The sequence below is a fragment of the Sorex araneus genome, chromosome 4 (assembly GCF_027595985.1).
Source record: "Sorex araneus isolate mSorAra2 chromosome 4, mSorAra2.pri, whole genome shotgun sequence".
Taxonomy (NCBI): Eukaryota; Metazoa; Chordata; class Mammalia; order Eulipotyphla; family Soricidae; genus Sorex; species Sorex araneus.
In genome coordinates this window covers 137,441,077-137,468,755 of record NC_073305.1, presented here as the reverse complement: position 1 = coordinate 137,468,755, position 27,679 = coordinate 137,441,077, and the positions used below count along the sequence as shown (strand labels likewise).

Genomic DNA, 27,679 nt, shown 5'->3' with positions numbered 1-27,679 from the left:
CCTACTGTGCTATCACTCTGGTCTCTATTTCTCTCTTTTAAAGTCCTAATTCTTTTTCATAGGAAAGCGTCATGTGTGTGGTAATATCAAATGGTGCCTATGATATGTGGTTATAAAAGTTTTTACTTATTTCCTCAAGCCCAAACCCTACTGCCACCCCACCCCCACCAACACACACACACACACACACACACACACACACACACATCCCAGCTTGGCATGTGCTCTTGCAGACATTTCAGATTTGGTCATTTGGTGGACACAGTGATTGCCTGCTGTGTTTGAGGCTAGATGTTGAGGACCAGGGGGGAAGAAACACTGTGTTTACGGTGTTTATATGTGTTTATAGTCACATATGTTGATAAAAATAAGGCCATGCTTCTCAAATAATATGCTAGGGACACAGCTCAAAAGGCTGGAGCATATGCTTTAATGTGGGAACCCTGAGTTTGCTCCCTAGCACCACGTGGATCCCAGAGCATCTGGAAGTAGCTCTGAATGTGGCCCAAAACCCAAACAAAAGAATTTCAGAGATACTCTTTCAAGTTAATATAAAGAAATACATAACAGACCAGAACAATGAGACAGTTGACACTTTCTTTGTATGGAGTCAACCCAGGTTCAATGCCTGATACCCCATATGGTCCTTGGAGCTCATCAGGAATAAGCCCTGCCAGATGTGACCCCCAAACAAACAAAAGAACGAAAGACATAAATATTTATGATTTTTAACAGCTGCATAGGATTCCATTTTAAGGGTTTACCAGAATGTGTGCAAGCTATGTTATGATCTTTTAAAAACCAAGTCACAGAGGCCAGGAAGATAGCTCAGGGGCCTGGGACTTGCAGGAATCAGAGTTCCATTCCCGGTACCACATGACCTCCCTGAGCACTGCAGGGTATAGTTCTAGAGGCTTCTAGCACTGCATTGTTGGGGCCTAGCACTGAACTGTTGGCTTGGTTGGCCTAACATCACTGGGAGTAGCCTTGGGATCCTCTCTTTATTGCTTGGGAGGCCTCCAAATAAATAAAAATCAAGCTATGTCTTTCTCTTCCCTCTGCTAGAATGTAGAGTAGCCCCATCACCTGCCCACTTGAGCAGAAACTGGCAGTATGGATGACAAGGCAGGGAGATATTTTCGAAACAGCGAGGACCTGAACAATTCAGGGATGGTGGCAGAAGCCTTGGGTGCGATGGAAGAGGACTAGCTTTCTGATGGCTGATTTCCAGGGAGGCACTGATGGCTTTTCTGTTCCTGTCTTTTGAAAGGGAGCCGAATCACTTTGGGAACCTTTATCCCTCTGGGGCCTGGGCCCTGTGTGAGGTGGGGACAGCCAGCCAGCTGAGTGAGCTGGCTCTTGGGCCTCGTCAAGGGGTGGACAGGGCCAGTCCTGGGGACACGGTGTGTGTGCCAGGCACCCAGCTGTGGCACCCAGCAGGCCAGCAACATTGCCTCCTTCAGGCCCAGAATCTCTGACTCTGCATCTGCCGACCAGCCCTCCCCAGCCCCCATCATCCTGTCTGCGGGCACTAAGCTCTGTAGGCTGCTGATTAATGAGGCAGAAGGGAAGGGGAGGAAATAAACTTGAGTCATGAGAAATATGCCAGGAAGAAGACACTGCATGTGTGTTCTCGCTTTTCTATTTACAACTGTGTTTGTGTTGGTGCTTTGGCATACAGTCATGTACCTCACCCCCAAACCCACAAATGTGCCCCAAACCCTCTGCCCTGTCCTTAGGTCGTGTGTGTGTTTAAAAGCAGTTGCTTTTTCATGACTGTTGGTGTGGCAATGTGTGTGTCTGTGTGTGTCTGTGTGTGGGGGTATGGGGGGATATGGAGGAGAAGCAGGTCCACCTCCTTCCATGCTCAAGAGCAGCAAATGCTCTTATCAAAGATGCTTAGATACCCTGGCTGCACACACCTCACTCTCTGTCCCCCAGACATGTTCTCCTGTGGAGCTGCTAGTGCACAAGGAATCCGAACCCCCAGATTCAATCCCCCTCCCCAGACACCTCCGGTGGGTCCTTAGGGCGCTGAGATCCAAAGTATATTATGGTAGTGAACACCCAAATGCAGCCTAATTGGTCAGTGACCTGTTCTACTGCATGAAGGAGGTTTCAGTTTTAAGAAATAAAGAGACTTCTCAGCGTTGATTCACTGCCCACGGGGAGATTTCTGAGCCCAGGCTTCCCCGCCACGGTAGAAATTTGCATACGGCTTCCACTTCCTGCTTCGGAGCCTGTTCCACGGCTTACCTGGGCCAGGCCAGGGCGGAGGGAGGCCGGGAGCCACTCCAGGTGGGTGACAGGCCAAGGAGAGAGCCCGACCACCCCGTCAGCCCGTCTGTCTGTCTGTCTGTCTGTCTCTCTGTCCCGGGTGGTTCTAAGGTAAGTTCTCCAGAGCCTGCGCGCCTGCTCACCGCTGACCCCGTTACTGCTCTCTCTCCCTTGCTGAAACCTGCCTTCCTCTCCTCCACCTTCCTCTCTTCCGCTTTGACTCGCTCCTGGAGGGACCAGCCCGGCCTGGGGAGTGACAGTTGAGTTGCTGCGGTGAGAAGGGCTGGGTGGTTTCGTGTTTCAGACAGGAGAGCCGGATGAAGCCTCTTAAGGAGTAGAGGAACACTCCAGGACGTCTCCAAGTTGCCTCCGAGACCCGTTTTGTTTGAGTATTTAGTGCTTCTCCCCCTCCCCCCGTCCCCACCCCCAGCCAGTTGTGGTGAGGACTACAAGCCCCGCGCTTCCTAGGACAGAGTCAGAGGGTGGGGGTGGGGGATGGCATGGATTAAGTCATTGACTTTTAGCTCCAGGACACGTCAGTGTTAAGAGATGGAAGGAGAACTCCCAAGTTTTCTCCAGCCCAAGTTTCCTGCAGGGAGTAAATCAACACCACATTCTTGGGACCCGCAGCTCCGCAGAGCGGCTTGCGGGCTGTAAACTGCCTTCTCAGCCCCTCTCTCTCCCGCCCCTGCGCTCAGATGATTTGCTGGCACTCACGGAGCCTGCAGGGAAAACCAGGAAAGAAATGTCCTGCCTTGGTCTTTGACACTAATCAAATTTCACAAGACTTTAGAGCTCAAGATGGTCTCTTAAGAGAAGAGGATGTTTTTCAGTAAATGGGAAAGAAAGAGACCAAATTAATGATGATGATGATGATGATGATAATAAGACTAGGAACTCGGTTTCAAGTTCTCTACTCTGCACTGGCTCTGAGATTTAGGCAATTCCTGTCAGTTTCCTTGAGCCTGGATTTCTTCATCCTTTCAGTGGGGGTGGCGCATGAACATGATTTTGGTCCAAATTCCCTTTCAACAAAATAAGGGCACGGTAATGAGAATCCCAGAGGGGTGGCCCTAATGGGTGGCCTTGGAAGACGTGTTTACTCATTACTCAAATATATTAATTTTATTGCCTGCTGCTAGATGATTAGTCCCTCCAGGAAAACGACTTTGTTTCTTAACACTTTTCTAATATCCCCCGTTTTGCTATTAAATGCTTTATAGATGCTCTAGCTCCGCTCATACAAGCTGCTCTATTTGGTTCCCTCGTTTGCTCTCAAGGTAGTAGGTAAAGCAGTGGTTAGGGGGAAAGGCCGAGGGCCATGTGGCTCTGTGAGAGGACTGCCTCGAGTTTGGCTCTAATTAAATAGGAGAAACCAGGGGATTTCTTGAATTAGTTCGTGTCCCATTTGGGTTGCCCAGGAAGAACTGACTTGTGCCCTTAACCACAGAATCAAAGGAAGTCAGAGAACTGGCAGAGAAGTCTGGCTCCAAAAGGCTGCCGCTCACTTAGCTGGGGCTGGAAACCATTCCTTCACTCAACTGGTGACTATGTGTGGGGCCTTTAATGGGGGGTGGAAGGAAGCTGAGAAGCACATCCTGATACCATGTAAGGGTGATGACTATGATTGGACACATTATTAAACTGCAGACACTCAGAAACCTTAACCTTTTCCTCACCACTGCTTACTTTAAGAAGCAACACCAAAACCTGTTATTATTGCTTGTCGTGCACCAGCTCTCTGTCAATGCCATTTATACAGGCTCTGGTGGACAGAAATGGACTGACCCAATGCTTTAGGTATTGCTCATCTGTCTGAGCAGAAAATCAAGACCCCGGTAGACTATAGTCCTTGTATAGACCTCGTCATGGTTGTAGCTATCTCTCACGACCTCTCTGGGATGAGGGGATGGAAATTTCAAGATATTTTGCCCAGGATGAGTTAGTGATTTTATTTTCAAACCACGATGCACCATTATTGGAAATCAGGCTCACTGTGGTTGGGCTGCCAGCCTCACTTTGATCTGGAAAGACCACCCACAGTCACTCTTGCAGCCTCTGGTATAGAAGCTCTGAGCAGTTCCAGGATGGAGCCTCTCGAGATAGACAGTGCAGTGTCACTGCTAACAAGAAGGCTAATTAGGAGTGAAGTCTGATCAGTGAACCAAGGTGTGGGTAGAAGGTTCTTAACCCAGGCTCCCTCATTGGGAGGGTGCAAAGGCAGAAGATGTTTCAGCTGGCTTCTTTCAGGATTAAAGTTAGTGACTTTCAGATGTTCTGAAAACTGTAAGAAGAGAAAGCTGTCATATTTGCAGGTATTCTCTAATAGAAGCTCACTCAGAACCATAGATCATGTGGGCATTTTGTCTAAATTAAATCTGTGTTTTACACATCACAGAACCCAAATCTCAGAACTATCCTTAATTCAAAAATAATTTTTTTCTGCTACAGGCAATTATAGATTAGCCTTTAAAAAGATATATGAATTGCAGGCAACTGCAGAGCAGAAAAGAGAGAGGAAAAAATTTTTTTTTGAAAAAAGGAGCACAGATGAGGCACATTAAACTTAAAATTCCTCTCAGATCCAACAAAATGACCCCAAATGTTTGATCATATTTCCTTATCAAAACAATCCTGCAGCCTTTCCGTGAGAAAGCCTCCGGGGCTTGGAATGAGACGCACTCCCCTCGGGCCTCTCCTATGTCTTCCAGTGCCTTGTCACCAAGATATTTTTAGTTCATGAAACCCAGGCTGTCTTTTCTCCTTCTGACAGTCTCTGCGTTTCGTTCCCAGCAGACCTCCTACTGACCCACATGTGTGTATCTGTTTCTGTCTGTGTTCATGCATGTGTTTATGTGTGGCTATATTATGTGTGTATGCATGTGTGCATGTGTGCGTGCGTGTGTGCGTGTCTGTGTGTGTGCATGTGTATGCATGTGTGTGCACCCGTACTTGGGCATGTGCAGATCTTCCAGGGTACCGGAAGTTGTGAACTCTGTGGAGGAGGATGGGCTTGTGACCACTGTGTAACTACTAGAGTTATGCCAGTTTGGCAGGGTTCCCTGGGAGGACAACAGGAGTCCTGCTGTTGGGGGATGCTGGGACAGACTGGAGCCCCACTGCCTGCGTGTGTCCCTGCTTCTTCCATGACACAGTGGGGTCTTGGCAGTTCCCTCGGTGATGAGGGAAAGTTGGCTCTTCTCCACTTCATTGTTTTGCTGTGCTAGGGGGTTCCAGGGCTTTTCCTTCTCCCCTCTTCAGGTCAACAGGCCTCCCTTCCCGCAGGCCTTCCCTCAGACTCTTCTTGGCTCATGGCTTACCCATAACACTCAGCAATTAAACAGTATTCATTCTTTCTCTTTCCTCCCCACTCCCCTCTCCCCCTCATTCTCAGGATACATAAAAATCATAGCTGCGGGTTGGGGAGATAATCCAGGGAGTTCTGGTGGTTTGATCCCCTGCTCAGGACTCCCTCTGAGAATTGTTGGGTATGATCCTGGTGATTCTGGCACAGCAGGGCCTGAGTTGCTCTGTATCGCACTGGCCAGAGTGATTGAGAATAGCCAGGAGTGGCCCCCCAGGGTATCCCGAGCACCACTTAGGAGGCTATTCCCTCAAACACTATGATTGGGACTGGGGAGATAGCTCAGTGGGTTGAGCACCTGTGTTACCTGCAGGAGGCCTCGATTTGGTTTCCAGCACTGTCTGTACCCTGAGCAGAGTCAGGACTAGCCCCGAGGGACTGCCAGATTTAGCCCCCAAACAAAACAAAATTATGATGGGTATGTCTCCAACGGGCTGGAGTGATAGTGCAGTGGGTGGGGCATTCACCTTGCACGCAGCCAACCCGGGATCAATTCCTCCGCCCCTCTTGGAGAGCCCAGCAAGCTACCGAGACTATCCCGCCTGCGAGGCAGAGCCTGGCAAGCTACCCATGGCGCATTTGATATGCTAAAAACAGTAACAACAAATCGCACAATGGAGACGTTACTGGTGCCCGCTCGAGCAAATCGATAAGCAATGGGATGACAGTCACAGTGACACACACAGTGATGTCTCCAACACCAAGGAAGGGCACGTTTCTTTGTTTTGTTTAGGAAGGCCACAGCCTGCACTGCTCAGAAGCTCCTCTAGCTCTGTGCTTGGAGGGTCACTCCTAGCAGTACTTGGGGGATCATGAGGTGCTGGGGGTGAGTCTAACCCTGGCCTCCTGCTTGCAACGCATGAGCTCAGCCCTTAGAGCTCTCTCAGGGCCCATGAAAGAGGCACATTAAAATTTTTTCTTTCCATGAGTCCTCGCTTGCCTTGCTTTTTTTCCCTCTTCCATTCTCCTTTCTAGCTCCTGTTCCTCTCCTGATTTTTCCCTTGTCTCCCTTTCCTTCCTTGCTCTGGAGCCTGGACTCAATTAGGAATCACAGCTCTGTGCTTAGAGAAACCTTATATGACACAAACAACCCATGGGCTGGGTTGAGGTTGTTCTGTATATTACCAGCTTGCAACATGGCACGGTCAGTCTGTTCCCATTAGCCCATGGCCCCCATTCCAGAGCCATCTCCTGCCACCAGGTTAGGTCACGCTGTACTTCCTGTAGCCCCATATGAGTCTTATTGAGCAGGGTAAGAGAAGCAGCCAGTAAATGTTCCCTCGACTCTTGGGCTCACTATTTTACCTCCTTCGGCAAATCAAATGGAGGAGCTTCTCTGGGAAATTCTGCAAGTAAACTTGGAAGGTTTCTTTCAGTGCAATCTGGACCTGAGCCAAACTGCTCACTCAAAACCAGCTTTCCACTAAGCAACCCAATGGGAAGCTTCTCATGCATTTGAGCAATAAACAGAGAGCGTTAATGAGTTTAAAGGAGTTTGTGCTTGTTTTCTAACTCCTGACTTTCAGGCACTTATTTTTAAAAAATTGCTTCCTGGGAAATGAAGAAAGACCTCAAGAATCTTTCACTGGAAGTATCTAAACTGAATGGGAGCTGAGGCTCCTTCTAGCTGTAAATGTACATTTTTATTCATTACATTCCCCTGAAACACACAGGCTGTGTCTCTAGGACTCTTCTGCCCTTTGTTGTTGGTTTTAAATGCCTTTTATTAATTTACTTTGGGTTTTGGGACTACAAACGATGCTCAGGGCTTACTGCTAGTGGGGTTTGGGGGTCCCTATAAGATGCTGGGGGTGGAAACCAAGCCAGTGGACTTACCCCTGTACTATTTCTCTGGCGTTCTTCACCCTTTTGTTGACCTAAATGATGATTAAAAAAAAATAAGTTGGTGAACAGTGAACCTTGATCATTTAGGAGCTAGAAACGTGGCTTATTAATTACTTAGGCTGCTCACTCCTGCCCTTCCTCTGTGTCTGACTGTGCTATTTGTCTTCCTTCAGGGACATAACACCTTCATTAAATCCCAGCCGTCCTTGCCTCCGAGGCGTCCCCTGAAAGATATCCCCTCTCTAGATGCATCACCATTTATCATCACCCTTTGTTTGTGCTCTGTCAACCAGTTTTCAATTTATTTTGAATTCAGTTTATGATTAAAATTTAATGAGATCCAATCAAGTGCTTTTTTTCAAATCAAGATGCTGCTGCAGTCTCATTCATATCCTCCATTGTAAGGGCATGAAGGGAAACCAGGACAGGTTTCCAGGCTGGCAATTCTTTCTGTGTGTGTGTGTGTGTGTGTGTGTGTGTGTGTGTGTGTGTGTGTGTGTGATGTACCCATGCTCCCTTAGCTTCAAGGTGAATGACTTTGAAACATTCCAGAAGCTTTTGCTCTATCCTCTTTTCCACACCCCGCCCCCGCTTTTCCTTCATAATAGCGCTACAACTCAGTGCTCCCAAAGGAGATACAAATGGTTAAATGTACAGGATCTGGTGTTGAATTGCTTTGATTTGAATCCCAGTTAGGTTTCTCACTGGTCATGTGACCTTTTCTAAGAAAGTTACTTGATTTCCCCATGCCTCAGTTTACCTATCTGTAAAATGGGACTGACATGTAGTATCATGTAGGATAACTGATCATTCAATGAGCTAAAAATTATAAAATACTTGGTATAATATTTGGTATGTAGTAAGCATTAAAAAATGTTAACAATCGCTTTGGGTTACTTATTTGTTTGGCATTACAGTTGGCAATGCTCAGGGTTTACTTTTTTCTCTGAGCTTAGGGGATCACTCCTGGCAGTGCTTGGGCATGAGAGTTGGGGGATGTTATATGGAGTGCCTGGGATCAAACCCTGGTGGCTGCAAGCAAGGCAAACACCCTACCCACTGTACTATCTCTCTGACCCCCCCAAATGTTAATTATTGCTAATGCAGGGAAAGTTTTATTAGGTTTATGATTTGGTTTATCAGCATAATCTAAATCAGGTCAAAGGGACCCATAGCCTGGTACTTAAGCCAACTAGTTGCTGAGAATAGTTTTTTTTTATTATTAAAATATTTCTTTGTGGTGCTCTGTGCTGAGGAGGGGCCCCTGGTGGGACGTAGGGGATCTTGGGATCTTACTTGGTGCCAGAGGTCTAATCAGGGTCAGCCTGGGCAAGGCAAGAGCCTTAACTCCTATACTATTTCTCTGCCTGCTGAGTTTGATTTGTAATTTTAGAGGGTTGTTCAAAAACCAACAGAATATGAGACAAAGACTATTTATATTCCACAAAGTAAAAACTATTTATTATCAGGTTCTTTAGAAAAAATGCTCAGCAAGCTCAAGTCTATGTGACTTGATGAAGAAAGTAAGGGCATCCATAGGCTAGATATGGCTGTGAATGAAAAAAAAAATTACCATCTTAGCATCTGTGGAGTAGGAATGGAAAAGTGAGCGCACACATCACCAATGGTTAGCTTGTTTTATTTTGCTTTTATTTATTTTATTTATTAATTTAAATTTATTCTATTTTATTTATAAACTCAAATTTATTTTATTTATTAACTCAAATTTATTAAGATCAAACCCAGAGCCTCACGCATCATGAGAAGTGTTCTGTTGTTGAGCCGCTTAACAGTATTAATATACTTAATATTATTGGCTACCAGCCCTGCCATATTGTTTTGAAAACTAAATGAAATCGTACATATCAACTGTGCTAGAAATACCCATGTTGGCTAAAAGTATACGCTCTCTGTAGATTAGGTTCATATCTCAGGTGTTAATCTCAGGTATTAGATTTGTAGAGTCTGGGGACCGAGGATGCAGGTCAGTGGGAGAGCATGGGCTTTGCATGTGTTAAACTCTGGGTTTTATCCCTTCAGTGCCTCAGCCCCTCGCCACCCCTCTGGCTCCAATAACCAGTATAGTCTAGGAAAAGAGTTCCAAAGCCAAGTCACTTGTGAAAATCATACCAAAATAGCCTAAGATTTTTAATAACTTGATATTGTCAGGTTCTACAGTCACTACTTTATTGATGTTTTTTCCTTCTTATAATACAAGGAAGGGGCAAGAGGTTGGTTTTTCACCCCACTTCACAAATAAGGAAAATGAGGCCCAGAGAATGCAAGTAAATTTCTCAAGGTCCATACATAGCTCATGGTGCAGTCAACAAAGAACCTTTGGGTGTTTGAATGGAGAGCCAGTGTATTTAGGGACAGCACAGTTCCTCACCTACCCCTGTAGGCTGTGCTGCCAGGGAAGGCCATCTGGAAGGCAAAAGCCAGTGTCAGCAGAGAGTGCGGTATTAGTTGTGCCTGATAAGTGCCTTGAGGAGCCTGGTAACCAGTACAAGTCTGGGTGGGCCTCATGGGCCTGCAGGATGTGAGGAATGATGGGAGGGAAAGAAACTTTCACATGACTTTGAGCTCAGAAAGGTGGGGCTGTAGAGATACCTGGGCTCTATTTTGAGAATTTGCTGGGGACGACAAAAGGTTGCTGGGAACAGACGTGTGCGGGGTTAGAGGCAGCGTGGCAGGTGGTGACTGAGAGCTGGATATTATGGAGGAAGAGTGGGAAATTCTGTGAATGACTGCTATAGACAGTATCTGTACTGCTGCTGCCTGGGCCGGGGGGAGCACTCAAGAGGGAGAGCACATGCCCAGCAGGAGTGAGACCCCCTCCCCTGCAACCCCAAGTACCACTGAGTGTGGCCTCGATGACTCCTTGGGTCTGAGTACTGCATTACCAGACATCAGGCAGACGTTGTCAGGCTGAGCATGGCCAGAAGGGACCCCTATCCATGCACAAACAAAGCTGAAGAGACAGTTTCTGGGGCTAGTGCATATGTTTTATATGCCAGAGCTCCAGGTCCAGTCTCCAGCACCTCGTGATCCCTGAGCATGTACCACACCTGAGCCAGGTGTGGCCCCAAAGCAAACAAACAAGCGAACATTAAATCCCCAACAAAACCCCAAAACCTGCTGTTATCTGGCTAAAGTCTCCACAAAACCAAGTTACTCAGCATGTAGAGGAGCTTCAAAAATGGTCTGCCTAAGGAAGCCAAAAGAGAGAATTGAATAGAGAAAAGCGAACAGAGATTTGAAGAACGGTCCCCGTGAGAGTCCAAGAACTGGAGCTACAGCTCACAGTCCAAAGTGCAGTGAGATTGCAGAGAAGGAAAGTGGTAGGTCAGATCAGAATGAAGAGGAAGCAGACTCAAATACTCCTGCCTATTTATGTGTATAGAGCCTGACAAGCTACCCATGGCGTATTCAATATGCCAAAAACAGTAACAGCAAGTCTCACAATGGAGACGTTACTGGTGCCCGCTCGAGCAAATCGATGAACAACGGGACGACAGTGCGACAGTGGTACTTATGTGTACGTGGGACTGGCCCTTGTTCCTAGCTGATTTCCTCTGCATTCTTCCACTCTGCCAAGTGCATATATTTGAATATCTTCAGTATTGAGATGTGTTCATTCTCTCTCCTGTGGTTTTCAGGCATTCCTCGCTCACATTGTTTGTACTGTTTTGTTGTCGTTTGTTTGGGGGAGGGACACGGCAGGCAGTACTCAGGAGACCATGTGGTGCCAGTGGTGGAACCCAGAGCTCTTGCATGCAGAGCAGCTGCTCAGCCCTTGGTGTGTCTCCCCAGCCTGACACCAATTCTTAATTTTTGTCAACATCAGAATCACTTCTGGGTCCTTTCCTTTTCCCTTTTTCTCTTTTAAGTAGATTGATAGGCACTTGTTCCAAATTTCAAAGTTATAAACTGCTCTGATAACAAATCTTCCTCCTGCTCAGGTTCCTCCTAAACAGTTTCCCTCCCAGAGGCAGCCAGGGAAGGATTTCCTGCCCTGATAGAACAAAGGACATCACTCCACAAGGGGTTCTGCTCTGTCTTCTTTTTTTTTTAGACTTAGAAATTGGTCTTGGAGAAAGTTGCACCTCAGTTCACATAGCACTTCCTCTGTCTTTTTTTTCTTTTTAAGGCAGAGTACTCACTGGGCCCCCATTGTAAGAATCCAACTCTGCACACGCCGGTGTTTTCCAGTCCTGGCCTTTATAAAACATCTCCATCGCCTGTTTCCATGTTCACACATGGAAACATGCATGTGTGAGCTCACACATTACACATGCACCACTGCAGAGGTGGAGAGTCAGCTCATTCTTAAGAGGCTTTTCAAAATCCTGAGAGTCACTGCCAAATAGTACAGTGTAGACTACCCTTTGGCAAAGTGGGAGAGAACCTACAGGCTTTAAACGAAAACATAGGACAGTTTTGGCCCCACCTCGGAGCTCAGGAGTGGAGCTTGGGCATCTACAAAAGGGTTCCTGGGTCAGAAATTCTCCCGAGGAGGGCTGGAGTGATAGTACAGCAGGCAGGGTGTTTGCTTCGCACCCAGCTGACCTGAATTCAATCACTGGCACTCCACATGATCCCCTGAACCTGCCAGCAGTAATTCCTGAACACAGAGCCAAGAGCACTGAGCACTGTTGGGTGTGGCCCAAAGCAAAAAGGAAAGAAAAAAAATTCTCCTGAGGCCCTAACCCAGCCCCAGGCCCCCACCCTGCCTCTCCTGTGCCCCAGGGATTTGCTGGTGTGAGATGGACTTGGCGCTTGTCCTCATGACCTGATTGGACTTTTCAGGCTCAGTATTTGGGGCTCATGAGACCTACACCCTCCAGGGCACTGCCTGGCAGGTTCTGGGTCTCCTCTTGGTGTCCTAGCCTTGTCCTGAAGGTGGCAGCTAGAGAGTAGAGGTTTTCTACTGCAATCCAACCCCAGCCTGGTCAGGGAAGGCCATGGAGGCTGGGCACGGTGTATACCACATGAGCCACAAGTGGGAAAGGGTTGGAATAAAATGGGAAATTGGAACTGCAGAAGAGCGGTGAGCTACTGAGAGCTTTTCAATATTTTGATTTGGGGTTTGGGGGCTACACCTGGCTGTGCTTGGGGATCCACTCCTGGCAGGCTCAGGGAGCCATAGGTGATGCCAGTGATCAAACAGGTTGATCATGTGCAGGGCAAGTGCCATCCCCACTGGATTAATGCTCCAGTCCTGGCTTTTCACATTTTTCACATGTTGTAATTTTACAAGAGGATATTAAAGACCAAACAAACAATACTGTTATTTCCCACACAACCACTGGCCTGCCCACAGCCCTCAGATGTGGCATTTGTGTCATTGTTGCCTGTGACATCCTCAGGAAGGTGTCAGGCTTTGTTCTGGGGGCACAGGGTATCCTAGGGCTGGGAGAGTCCACGAGGCAGCGGCAGGCATGCCAGGCTCTGAGATCACCTGGAGAGATCAGAACACAGAGGTATCTGGAGCAGAGTAGTGGATGCTCCAGCCAGCGCATGAGCAAAACCTTTCCTTTATCCTGCAAGGGAGGCTAACCCGTGGCAACACCTCTTAGGCAAGACTCGGGCCCATCCTGGAGCTTGACACTCAGTGGGAATTTAATAAATACTTATGAGAAGAAAAGAGGAAGGAGCAGGGGTAGCCACGTGGTACAATTTTAAGACCCCTGACGACTTGGCCCACTCAGCATTCCCAACTATCCCCCAATGAGCCCGACATTCACCATCAGTGATCAGGTCTCACTTCCAGCTACTCAGATCTGACCCCAATCAGAGATAATTTTTTTTCATTCCTCAAATGTTTGTTGAGCACCTACTACATGCTAGGTTCTAGGTACTGAGAAGAGAACAGTGCAAATTGTGGCCTCATAGGTTTGGGGAGACAGCTCAAAGGGTTGGAGCTTATGCTTCATACATGCAGGAGGCCTAGGTTTGATCCCTAGTCCAGTATGGTCCTCTAAGCACTACCAGGAGTGAAACCCCATCCTCAAACTCTGCCCACTGTGGCCCAAAAGCAAAAAAAACAAAAACCATGCCTGAGTGACAATTACATGGGATGAGGGAAGTAGGGAAAAGATAATATGCAAGAACTATTAGAGTTATTGTATTTTTGTGTTAGAGTTTTTGTATTTTTAACATACATCTTGAAATGTAGCCTGGAACCCCTTAAAGTGGGCCTGTGTCCTGAGGAATGCATTGCTCAGCAGTGTTTTCACTGTGCAAAGTTCTGTGTAATTACATAGATCTAAGTGGGAGAAATAACTTCACAGCAAGGTGATATGGGATAGCCTCTGGGTCCACTGACAAAAATATTACTATGCGCCACAGGGTCCTCTAGCCAAGGTGATCCCTGCCAGAGAGGACAATAAACAGGGAAGGGTGACAGGGTCAGGGGAGCTTGAATTGTACAGAGGATGACCAGGGACCCCTCAGTGAGAATGACAGCTGGTAAAGTGCTGTAGGTGATGCTGACCATGCAGATATGCAGGGAAGGAAGAGCAAGGACAAAGGACCTTTAGATTCTTGGACTTCTTTTTTCTCTTTTGAGCTGGATCAGAAGCAAGTTGAAGTTGAAATAATGTTTTCTATTTTTTAAAATTATTAGTTTTGGTGAGGGTCTAGGGGAGACAGAGAGAGAGACAGAGACAGAGAGACAGAGAGTACAGCAGGTAGATTTCTTGCCTTGCACATGGCTGACCCATGTTGGATCCCCACCCAGCACCTCATATAGTCCCCCAAGCCCCGCCAGGGGTCATCCCTGAACCAGGAGTAATCCCTGAGCACCTTTGGGTGTAGCCCCAAGTCAAAACCAAATAATTTTGATGATCTTTCATCCAAAACCACTTTGTACTTTGAATTTTATCTCTCTCAGATGTATTGCTTTTTATTTTTATTTTATATCCATGGAATAACACATGTAGCAACAAGTCTCACAGTGGAGACATTACTGGTGCCCACTGGAACAAACAAAGAACAACAGGATGAGTGCTACAGTGCTATTATTTATTTATTTATTTTTGCTTTTTGGGTCATACCCGGCCATGCACTGGGGTTACTCCTGACTATGCACTCAGGAATTACTCCTGGCGGTGCTCGGGGAACCATATGGGATGCTGGGGATCAAACCTGGGCCGGCCATGTGCAAAGCAAATGCCCTACCTGCTTGCTATTGCTCCAGCCTCAAAGTATTACTTTTTAACTTAAAAAAATGTTATGTGAGCTTACGCCTTTAAAAGAGATACACAGGATACAGGATAAAGGTAGATACTTAGTAGGACTCAGTAATTATTTACTGCCTTGAAGTTTTGAAAGTGATACATTCAAAACTGATCATCTCATTGTTTTCATAAGCTCAAAAAACCTAACTTTCCTGAAAGTCCGTTCATGGTCCAGTGGCTTTTGTTGACTAGGACATATCACTTATTCCTTTTTTTTTTTTTTTTTGGTTTTGGGCAACACCTGTCTGACTCAGTGCTTACTCCTGGATCTGTGCTGAGGGGTTACTACTCCTGGTGGAGCTCAGGGTACCATGTGGGGTACCAGGGTCAAACCTGAGTTGATCAAGTAAGGCAAGAGCCTTACTTGCTGTACTGTTGTTACAGCCCAACCATTCCTTTTCAGATCAGGTTATGTTTTGGTTTAGTTTTAGTTTGGAAGCCACACGTAGCAGTGCTCAGGTATTACTCCTATCTTTGTGCTCAGAAATCATTCCTGGTGTGCTCAGGGCAAAATATGGGATACTAAGGATCAAACCCAGCTACATGCAAAACAGGTGCCTTATCCATTGTCCTATCTCTCCAGCTCCTAAAATCAGTTTTAACTATAAAATTCTCCTCATAGAACGGCCCTCAGATTTTGAGTCGTGTGTAATAACCACACTGGTTATTTTTATTAAGTGAAGCCTCCTGAGCTAGAAGACTACACTTAGTGTGTTGAGGGAAGCATTTCTAAGGTACTCACACAGGGAAGCCAGGGAGAATGCTGGCCAGGTGGTCCTGAAATGGAGGAATGAAAATGAGTTGATTTAATAAGAATTGACCGGGAGGATTCCTCTCCTCAGTTGGTCTACTCAGTGCCTCTTTTTTGCCCTCCCATTCAGTGATGGGTCTGCAGAAAATTCTTGTTCCCGGCCAGATGGAGAGCATGTGGCATGGCACCACCAATTGCATCACTGCAGAAAAGCTGTCATAAAGAAAGGGAAATTGGGACGAACATTTTAAAATAGGAAATACTTATATGTGTGACAGGGGAATACCCCCTGTGCATTTATACAAGATCTTATCTGTTCAGGTTATGAGGAATCTTTTCTGCAGAGCCATGAGGCAAAAGGTACCCACCACCTGGAGACAGTGGGAAGAAGGGACAGGCTGAGTCTGGGAGGGAGGTTGGCCAGAGATGAGAGGCTGGACTTGGCTGTGACTGTGGTGTGAGTAACCAGAACAAAGGTTATTCACAGCAGATGGTACATATGATACCAAGTGAGGGTCAGACAAGTGCCTGAGAACATTCATTTGTCACAAGTACAGAGCAAACCACAGTCTCCCTCGAGAAGCAGTGAAGATACAGTTGGCAGAGAACTGCCAACTTCACTCCCTCCAAGGAACCTTATTTAAAAGTGCAGCCTGGACTATTGCTATTAGATGGGGTCCAGGACTCTAGGGCAGGTGAATTCGCATTTTCCAAAAACATATCCCAGAATAATAGTTGATATACAAAGTGACTTTAGGACTCAGTAACCCTCCGTCAATGTTTGTGGCTGAAATCTACAGAGATCCCCAAAGAGGAAACTAGAACCCCATCACCAGTGGACACCAGCTCTGTTATTTGGAGGAGGGACTGTACAGGGCCACCTAGCCCATGTTTTCACAAGAAGCCTTGTTCTCGAGCCTTCCATCTGCAGGCAAAGCTCCATCCCCAACACCACCCCCTGCCTGTCACTCCTCTGTAGTCTCTTGGTCCACCTCTTCTTTCTTTCTTCTTGACTTCAGGTATCTTGGGGCATCACACCTCCAATTTAATGACATGGGAGGTAATGTTCTTTCTCACTCTACTGTTTTGCTTACAAATCCATGGTTGCCTGGACAGGAGCTAACTGCTCTGTGGGCTGACAGCTACTTGTGCAGCCGTGCTCTTCACGACTCCATCACAGTGCTGATGGCCAGGGCTACCTTAACTGCAGGCACAGTGCTGGGGGAAATTAAGTTCTCCAAACAACCTATAATCGGTAAGTGGGAAATGTCACTATGACCTTTTCCTCAGTGCCTTATTTCAACTTTTCAACAATGTTTTCCTTTGTGTTTTTTAGACTTTAAAAAGTTGGGGACCTTTAAAGAGATATTACAGCACACAGGGTCCTTGCCTCACACACAGTTACCAGTATTCAATGCTCACTACCCCATAGGTGCCTGAGCACCAAGGCCCACCAGGAGTAATCCCTGAGCGCAGAACCAAGAGTAAACCCTGAGCACCACCAAGTGTGGTCCCAAAACAAACAAACAAAATTAAGCAATTGTTAATACAGAGCAAATTTTTCAAAAGTTTAAAGAATGAAAATTCTGTTTCTCGTTCCTTTATCCCAGCTTCATTGCATCCTTGAAGGCAATTAATATACTTTGTTCTTTATTTTGTTCGGTGTATCTCCCCCATAGCCATGTCAGCTCCCAAAGAGCAGTCCACGTTGCTACCGTTTCTCTCTCCTCCTCATGGAGCTGTTAGTGTTGCCTCTTCAGAGCCTGCTCTTGTTGGCCAAATTCTTGTACCACATACTGGTTTGGCTTCCTTCTTTGAATCACCTTCTAGAGAGAAAATATCTTTATGGGGCCTGATAAATAGCATAGGGGTTAAAGTGCTTGTCTTACCTGTGGGTGACCCAATTGGATCTACAGTACCACATATGGTCTTCTGAGCATTGCCAGTAGTGATCTGTGAGCACAGAGCCAGGAAGAAGCCCCAGCATGGTCAGATTTGGCCCCCAAACTAAAAACAACAACTATATAAACTTCATAGCTGGAGACCAGGCTTACAGTGTGAGGTGCTCAGGATATGTGGAAAGGCCAGTGTCACGCCACCATCAAGTTGAACCACATCTTGAATGAGGTCCCTGAGGCCATAAAGGGAGTGAGGGGACCTCGTGAAATTATTTATCTTCTGAGGCACTGGCTTGTTTTCTCTTGCTGCAGAAACTAGAATGAACCGGAGCATTCCCGTGGAGGTTGACGAATCAGAGCCATACCCAAGCGAGTTATTGAAACCCATCCCAGAATATTCCCTGGGGGAGGAACCAGCACTGCCTGCTCCAGATCAAAGGAATATGGCCCCCTACAGCAGGGCCACCTCCCAAACCTCTCCCTCTTCCTCGGGAGACTTTTCTCCGGCTCACCCACCTCTGAAACTCTCCGAGCACCAGCGGCCCATGTCCCAGCGAATGGCCCAGCTGCGCACTAGAGTCCTGGAGGAAAGTGAAGACAGCTTCTGGAGGAGGCACCCAGATCCTGGCAAAGATTTCCCTTCAGGGTCCTCTGCAGCCAGCAAGCCTGACACCGTGTCTGTGGTCAGAGGTCACCCCACAGAGCATCAGTTTTCATTTATGGATAAACATCATCCGTGGCTGGAATCTCAGCTTCCGGCAGCTTCTCCTGACACTGGCCATGACTCAGACAAATCAGACCAGAGCTTACCTCATACCTCAGTAGAGTCCTGGGGGAATAGTCAAGTGACCGTGCAGCGACCCCAACTCCACAGGAACCGCGTGGCCCCAGATCTGCCGACGATAGACACGGGGTACGATTCCCAGCCCCAGGACATCCTGGGTATCAGGCAGCTGGAAAGGCCCCTGCCCCTCACTTCGGTATGTTACCCCGTAGACCTTCCCAGACCGCTGAGGTCTAGGGAGTTCCATCCATTTGAAGTGCAGAGATATCCCGCACAGATGCTGCTTCCCAACCCTTCCCCGAACGCTCCCTGGAACAATCATTACCACTGCCCTGGAGGACCCGATCACCAGGTGCCATGTAAGTGAACTTTCCCAACTCAAGACATTCTGGGTAGGAGAGTGTGCCCACAAGGGTCTCATGGCAATGCCTCCTGTTACTTCATCAGCACAGATGGGTCATAATGTGGGGAGGGAGCTGGAGAGATAATGACTCATAGGGCTGAGAACATGTGTTGCATGCAGATGACCTGGGTTCTGTCCCTGGTATCCACATGGTCCCTTGAACACTGCTGGGTATAGCCCCTGAGCAAACAAACTGTTTGCAGGACATGCTCTCTTTCCCATAGAGGCTTTCTGGGTATTCTCAGATTTGCAAGGAGCTTTAGAATGCCTGATATTAGCCCCAAAGCCTGGCCCACTTGAAACATGTTTCTCAAAGAATCTTAAGGAATCAAACAGAATCTTGCCTCCATTGCTGTTTCCCAAAGTGAGTGATATGCTGGTGCTTGCTGGAACAGTTGGGTGGGAGTGAATTGGTAGCCTCCATGCAGCTGAAGGGTGCTATAGATTCGAGGGCTACTGAGTAATTTATTAGAAGTGGGCAGTAGACCAAATAAAGTTTGGGAACCACTGGTAGGTTTGTTGAACAGAAACCTGTCCCAGAAGCAGAAAACTGGCCCACATGTCCTCTGCAGCCTGACTTCTTGCACTATAGATTGTCGCTCCATGCAAAGCTGTGTCACTGACTGTGGAAACAGTGGTAAAAGACATCTGTACACACAATGACCAGAAAGTCGTTCAAAATCAATCATGGAATGAATCCAAAGTGTTTCTGGCTTTGCTGGCCCATGTGACATTTCTCAGGAGAAAATGGGCTGCAGGTGAAAAAAAAATGTAAAAGAAGCCCTGTTACAGAAAACCTGCTTTTTTGTCCTAATTCTTGAGCTTCTGGATCCTTCTTCTCTGCTCCCATCTCTGTTTCATTTTGGCAGAGAAAAGCACTTTTATTCAAAAGTGATAGAAAGTGCTGGAATACCACTGAGACTTGGGGTTCATGCCATGACATGAAGATTGAGAGACCTGTGATTCTGTTGCTTAAGCTCCTTCCAAGACTTGAACTACCCACACATGCCATCTACATGCCAGCCATGCTCAGAGATTGGCCATCATCTCTCTGGCCCGGCTATCTCACATCTGGGTGCATCTGCCCAGGCTCTTTTCTCTCTACGATGTTCTTTCCCTGCTTGTGAATTTTCCCCAGGTCTTGTTCTCTCTCTTTTTTTTTAACAGTTTTTTTTATGAGATCTTTAATGTGCTATAGAGTTTGCTCTTTGCATATTTTAAGAGAACAGCTCAAAGAACTATAGTATATGCACAGAGTTACACTGACATCATTGTCTATATCATTAAAGAAATAATTGTCCCTCTGAAAACTTCCCAGATGGTCCCTCTGTTCTCTTATGCCCTGCTCCATGATAGTAACATGACATCTTCTTATGGAGGGGCTCTTCCTCACCTTACAGGCCTTTTCACATGAGCAAAGATATGTTTTTCATCCATAATTCCCAGCATTCAGCATAGTGCCAACATATACTGACTCAATTCTTTCCTTCTGAATGAATGAGTGAATTAAGAATATGTGTCAGTGCAATTGTGCATTTCTGAGCATGATAAAAATCTCAGATTGAGATCAAAGGGCCATTGCAATCCTTGACCTGAAGACTTTGCTGAGCCCACCAGAAAAGAATGGTAGGGCTTTCCAGATGAAACACAGGACAGTGAGACGGGGTGTTTTTCTTAGCAAATAAACGCAGTGGGGGGAAAGCAGTTCGTATGGTCTGACTGAGGTCTAATTTATAGAAATAACCACAAATGCTGTTAAGTTCATAATGTGTGTGCTTATAGATGTACACTTAGTACAAAGCCTCCTAAAGTGGATGAAACACGTGGTAGTTCATCATTTGGAAAAGGGAAAACTGGAGGTAGAGAAATTTATCTCAGAAGATGCTTAGAAGATGCAGGGTGAGAATGAATGTAAGGTTAGGAGTAAGGCCAGGCCCTGGGAAGAAGCCAGACTCGGGGAGAAAGTGACCCTGGGTACACAGCTGGGACCTAATGTATTGGGTGGCAGGAAGACAAATGACTGGGAGTGTGGCTGCCACCACCTGCTCCTAACAGCATGGTGTGTGGTGTCAGAGGCTTGCAACAGGAGTCATAGAACCAACCCTCCACAGGACAGGGTTGCACATATTTCTATATGATTTCCAAGCTACAAAGGGATAATTTGATGTTGGGGGAACTGGCTGGCAAACATGCCTAGCAAGTTTAAAGTTCTGACACCTCACGGCTCCCGCCTCGCACACCACTGGGTGTACCCCTGATGGCCACGGCACTATAAGGTCTAGTGGCATTGCATCACCAGGCTGGCCCAAGTATTGATTCTCCCAACCCTGTTAGCTAAGGATCGCCAGGAGTGGTACCCCATCTCCCTGAGCACTGCTTGACAGACACCACCAAAAGGGATAATTTGTGAGTATTGTAGCACTGTCGTCCTGTTCATCGATTTGCTCGAGCGGGCACCAGTAACGTCTCTATTGTGAGATTGTTGTTACTGTTTTTGGCATATCAAATACACCATGGGTAGCTTTCCAGGCTCTGCCGTGAGGGCGGGATACTCTCAGTTGCTTGCCGGGCTCTCCAAGAGGGACGGAGGAATTGAACCCGGGTCAGCCACCTGCAAGGCTAATAATGCCTTACCTGCTGTGCTATCATTCTGCTATACTCAATTTGTGAGTATAGTACCATAAATCCATAAATGACTTTTCTTTTTTAGTATTGTACACTCTGCATCTGCTTATTTAAATTTTTTACAGTGCATTACCCTTCCCTTTCTTGCTGTTGTCACATGACCACGTGTGAGTTGCGCATACTTGGTTGTACCACTCACACCCTTGGTAGCAGTATCTTGAAAGCTTGTTTGGAGGTTCTAGCAGGGGAGCACAGCAACTCGTATACCCTCGACCGAAGACCGGTCCATCTCTATTCCGGGAAGGCCGTCCTCTTTGACGGAGCGCACAGCTTTGGGAGGGACGTACATAGAGTGGTGAGGGAGGAAGGGGAGACCCACCTAGCCAGCCAGATCAGCTGAATCAACCCTGGCGATCAATGGGGTGACAGATGTCGCAGCCAGATTGCCCTCACATCCATACACTTTGTGTTTCAGGGATCCTAAAAAGCAGTGAAGCAGAGCCTGTGCTCAAAGCATGTGGGGCAATTCTGTGGGTCAAACTGACTATTTCACACCTACGAGGCATTCGCTTTATCCCTCAGCCTGTCTCTGCATTTAAAGATGCTGGTGCAGATGGGGGCTGGAGAGATAGCACAGCGGGTAGGGCGTTTGCCTTGCATGCGGCCGACCTGGGTTCAAATCCCAGCATCCCATATGGTCCCCTGAGCACGGCCAGGGGTAATTCCTGAGTGCAGAGCCAGGAGTAACCCCTGTGCATCGCCAGGTGTGACCCCCCCAAAAAAAAAAGCAAAAAAATAAATAAATAAAGATGCTGGTGCAGGAATATGGCCCAAGCGGAGAACACATCCTTGATCACATATCCCATCTCCACTCCAGCCCACAGCCCCCCGTGGTCCCCACTGTGGGCGCAAAGCAAAGCACCAGACAAAGCACCAAAATGTCTGGGCCTCATAAAAATAATAAATAAGTTCAGGGAATTGACTCGAAGGAGTTGAGCGTGTGTAATCATGCAAGAGTCCTAGGTTCAACCCCCAGATTGCATGAGCACCCCCCCCGTAGTAACCCCCACACACCTATCAGACATTGACTCTGAGCACCAGAGGATAGCCCCAGAAGCAATGATAATAAATTAAATAAAGAGAATGTTTCTTATCACAATGCTAATATTTATTCACTTTGAAATGCACCAAAGTTTAATTAATTTTCATCACTCAAATATAATTTCTCATTGGATAAACTTGATTTCCCCATATTTATATATTTAATGTAAAAGTAAATAATAATGATAGCCAATGTATTTTGTCCAGCACCTAAATTTTGAAGTGCTACATAGTATTTCATCAGAGGGATCTACCAAATTGTTTTGTCTTTTTTGTTATTGTTTTTTAGGTTCTTCTTTGGGTGCCACCACCTGGCAGTCCTCAGGGCTTACTTCTGGATCTATGCTTAGGGATCACTCCTTGTGGTGGTTGGGAGGACCGTATGAAGTGCTGAACTATGTCTCCAGCCCCTCTACCAAAATGTTTTGAATTTGTTATCAATTACTAGATGTTTTACTCTATTTTATCTTACTATTTTGAGGGGCCTCCAAGGTATACTCAGTGGCCCAGGGGTTACTCCTGTGATGCGGGTCCAACTGTGTGAGCTTGACTGTCCTGTACTTGGGCTGGTGATGTAGTGCATTCCTGCCCAGCGGTGTCACTTGGGGTTAGGGCTGCTGGGCATTGCTAGGGTTATCCCCCCACCCAGTGCTCAGGAAGCCATGCGGTGCTGGAGATTGAACTCAGGTCCCCTTGCATTCTAGCATGTGCAGTATTCCTTTGGGCCATCTCCCCCGCCCATGGGGGACATTTTAAAAAGTTTCCCATTTCTGATCAAATAAGCAATGATATAACACATTGTAGACATGAGTTTTTCTCTGCACTTCTAATTAATTCTTTCCATTAATGTGCAGAAATGTGAATACTTAGTCAAGGCTTTGTGATGCCTTTTATCTATTAACAGGTGAAAGCCTCATCATGATAGAGGAAGAGAGCAGTGATTCATTATAATTTGTGGGTCCCAGGATAATCTTCCACTTGAGAATATTTTTTGTTGAAGCCGGAAATGGCACCATTAGCAATGTCTCCATAGAGGGAGGCATTGCCCGCTCTGGGCAGGCGCTTTTTAAAATGCAGGCCCTGGGAACACTTTTAGTCTCTGATGCATGTTGACCTGCCTCCTTTCATCAGGTCTCCTCCACTTGTTCTCTCTCAATTATTTTGCTCCATTAAAAATGGGAAGAAGCTGGAGTCTAGGAACTTGTGAGTGAAGATGGTAAAGCTGATAACTGTTAACCTAGAGAGGTGAACGGAAAATTCACAAAAGATATACAGTTATGGGGGGCTGGAGATACAGGACACGGGTTGAGGCACCTGTCTTACATGCACCTGAATCTGGGTCCTGCCGTAGCACCACCTAAGATCTCCCAAACACCTCCAAGAATGATCCCTGAGCACAGAGTTAGGAGTAAGTACAGCTGGGTGTGGCATCCATAAGCTGAAGGGGACCAGTTATGGGACTCCATGATAAACTACTTGCCTTGTATGTTTAAGACCCTGATTTTAATTCCTGTTGCTGCCAAACAAGAAAAATAATAACTGAGCTCAACATAGCTAAGAAATGCAAAATTCTTAAAGATACCTTTTTCCTAATTACATATGCAAAAATTAAAACCACAGACAATATCCAGGACTAGTGAGTTTATGGGGCAAATATACATTCGTATCTTGGTGGAAGCATAAATGGGTAGAATATTCTGGAAGGCAATTTTCATTTGTGATCAAATTTAGATATGTTTCCTCTTGGCACCAGCTGTCTTACTTTTAGGTATCTATCCTATAGAAATACTAAATAAGCATATAAAAATATATGAACCAAAACAAGGATATTTATTGGAGCATTGTTATAGTAGAGTGAAAATAAAAACAAATGTTTATCAATGAGGGGACAGAGAAGTCATTTGAGATTTATTTATACAATGAACTACTAGGCCTCCATACAGAATATATCACACCATCTGACATAAAAAAAGGATAAGGCAATTGGACTGGGGGAATAGTTCAAAGGGCTAGAGTATATACTTTGCATACTGGAGATCAGAACTCGATTTGGTCCGGTCCCTGAACCCTGCTGGGAGTCAACTCCAAGCCCTGAGTCTGTCGTAGCACCAAAGCACCAGAAAGTGAGGCAAATGAAGGGGGCAAAAGAGATAGTACAATGGCTAGTACCCCATACAGTCATGTAAGCCTTATTGAGAGTGATCCCTGAACACAGAGCCAGGAATAAGCCTGGAGCACTACCAGGTGTCACCCACAAACAAACAAAAAGTGGAAAAGCATGATGCAAAATTGATCCCGTAGATATAGTTTTGTTTTGTTTTCTATGCTTCATGCTAGAAATTGAACCCAAAACTTTGTGGGTTCAAAGTGTGTGTGGGTTCAAAACACACACACACACACACACACACATACATATCTATATATACACACACACATATCACGATCACGAAATCCTGTTAATTGTCGATTTCTCGAGCAGGCTCAGTAACCTCTCAATTCTTCCTTTCCCTGAGATCTTAGAAGTCTCTCTCGACTAGGCCCTCCAAAGGATGTCGCACTGGAGGCTCTTTCCGGGTCAGGGGAATGAGATCCAGCTTGTTACTGGATTTAGCATATGAATACACCATGGGAAGCTTGCAAGGCTGTCCCATGTGGGCAGGAAACTCTCAGAAGCTTGCCAGTTTCTCCCAGAGAAAAAAGTAGGCTACAAAATATTGCGAGGCCACAAAGTAGCCGCGTGCTTCTGGGAGCTTGCTTTTAAGTCTCTGGATGTTGGCCGTTGATGGGATTACACACACCTGGGTTCCTTTGCTGGTACTTTCATGCATGAGGCCTGTCCAAACGTATGGAGGGTGCCTCAAGCATGGCTGTAGCTAGGTTCCGGTGGTCTTCAGCCGCCGGGAGCTCTGCTCGGGGTGGGGAGGGAAGCTGGAGCCCATCCCCTCTGAGAGGCCCCAGGGAATACAGCCAGGTGTGTGGGCAAAAGACTCTCTGCATCGCTCTCTTCTGGGAGCTTGCTTTTAAGTCTCTGGATGTTGGCCGTTGTTGGGATTACACACACCTGGGTTCCTATACCAGTACCTTCATGCATGAGGCCTGTCCGAACATGTGGAGAGGGGCCTTGAGCATGGCTGTAGCTAGGTTCACATATATATGCTTTATATATATAAAGCATGGGTTCTACCATGAAATTACATTCACAGTTCCCTGTATGTTAAAATATATTTTAAAAACTGTATGTATCTAAAAACTATAGGTTAAAAAGTCTGAAAGGTGGGCTTAAGTGATAGTACACAGATATGGTGTTTGCCTCGCACGCAATCAATACAGTTTTAATCTCTGGCACCCATGTAGTCCCAATTTCCACCAGGAGTGATCCCTGAGCACAGAGCCAGGAGTAAGCCTTGAGCACCACTGACGTGGCAAAAAAGAATAGGAAAGAAAAGAAAACTGAAATTATTTTCTTGATGACTAACTGTGATCTTGGGGTGAGGGCATAAGAAAGAAGGTGATTAAGAATCAAGAAGAGATAGGTAGATTTTCCTCACAACATTATGCATTTTCATTAAATTGCTCATAGCAGAGATATTACTTTTGTAATTAAAAATAAGTAGACATTAAAAATGAAAAAGCAAAGTGAAGGGAGCAAGAGAGAACACACAGGTTCACCCATAAGCATGTTGCCTTGCATCCAGCTGCCAAGGATTGCTGACGGCAGAGAAGGTCAGGGCTGGACCAGAGTGGGCAGGGAAGCCCAGTGCTTATAGTATTCCCCTGGGCTCTGTAAGCCCCAAATACTGGTGAGACCTCCAGCAGCAAAGGTTCCTGTGCCGGTTGCTGTGAAGCTTAAATGATATAATGTGTTCAAGTCACTCAGGAAGTGGCAGGTTTGTGATAAGCCCTCAATCACTAGCAGCAATTAGTTATTATTGTTGTTATTTAAAAAGGATCCCGCATCCCAACCCTGCAACGTGCCCTTCTACTTCCAGAGCCCTCTCACTGGCACCGATTTTAAGCATTCAAAGCAGGTGTACAAATGCTTCATTTCATGTCAGGGCTATAACTGCATTTAATTGCCAACAAAACCACTTCAAAAGAGCTGTTCACCTAAGGGATGCCTGCGCCGCTGGCAGCCCTGGCTCTGTGGCTCTATGTGGCTTTAAAAGAGCATTACTTCTCCGTCCGTTAATGAAGCTATAAATAACTCATGATTGCCATGCAAATGGCACACCATGGCCTTTGCAAGGTACAGAAAAAAATGGTGGCTGGACACCCCTTTCATGTGGTTAAAAAAAAAAAAGTTCTCAAAGCAGATAAAAAACAAGAAGTGGAACAAGCCTGTTTCCCTCTCCTGCCCTGTCCCCTTACTGCCTCAGAATCCTTCCCCTGAAGGTCACCAGAACAGAGATCGTGAGTGTGCAATCCAATAAAACCTGTGATGTAAATAAATGGATGCAAAAAACAGTGTTAAGCTAAAAAGTCCTTATTTTACAATAAAATTCTTGCTTTCTTTACCAATAAAGTGGAACACCTGCCTTCCATTGCCCACATGGACTACCCCCCACCAAAAAATTTTTAAGAAGTGGTTTGTATATTCAAATGTGTGCACAATTAAAAGTAAGGAGAATACAAATTCAGTAGAAGATTCTAAATAGAGTGTCTTTCATAAACGTAGCTGTTCACAGCTGTAGAAATTCCTGAAACATTCATACTGGCCATTCTGTTTCTTGGCTCAACTGTATTCTATCATCCTCTCTTTTGACAGCTTGAAAATCAGATTTTATTTTTGCTCTTGTAAACTCTTTTAATACCCTTCTTAATAAGGGAGAAAAATGTTGACTGTCTTGACTGATAAGTGGAAAACCTCATTCAGGATTTGGCTTACAAATTCCAAATGGTAATAACCCAGTAATATGAAGAATGGTGTAACTAGGGCAGGAAGATTCCAAGATTGACAAATTATATGCGTCTGGGCACCTATTTCTGACTGAATGAGATTTGTACTTTTGTTTGGGATTAACACTGCCTCAGAACTGAGGAGTGGCTACACTAACAAATCCATTTTCTTCCCTAGCGCCCACCACCTTTTATTCTCCATCACATGCAGAATAAACTCCCTTGGCGTAATTTTAGGCCCCTTTAGTGACAAGTCAGTATGGGGTGATATTTTAGGGTGCTGCTCTGGAGTCTGCTGTGGAGGTGGCTACTGTCTTGCATGCTCCCTTTCTCACACTAACAAGTGTGGGTTTGTGTTTTAAAACAGACACCCACAGACACAGAGATTTTCTTGCCATTTATTTTGAGCTACTCAAGGAAAACTGTATCCTATTTGTCTTTGTTTCACTGCATGCCCAGCTGTAGAGGTTCAATAAATATTTGTTGGATGAATA

General features: G+C 46.0%; 1 protein-coding gene across 1 annotated transcript in view; it reads left to right on the top strand.

The window, feature by feature from the left end:
* The first annotated feature begins 2,270 nt into the window (after positions 1 to 2,270).
* TRAF3IP2 (TRAF3 interacting protein 2) overlaps positions 2,271 to 27,679 on the top strand; it is a 53,470-nt gene continuing 28,061 nt past the window's right edge. The window contains exons 1-2 of the mRNA XM_004605724.2: positions 2,271 to 2,388; positions 17,689 to 18,519. Coding sequence (XP_004605781.2) covers positions 17,697 to 18,519 — 823 coding nt within the window. The 5' untranslated portion in view covers positions 2,271 to 2,388; positions 17,689 to 17,696. The remainder of the gene's footprint in view (positions 2,389 to 17,688; positions 18,520 to 27,679) is intronic.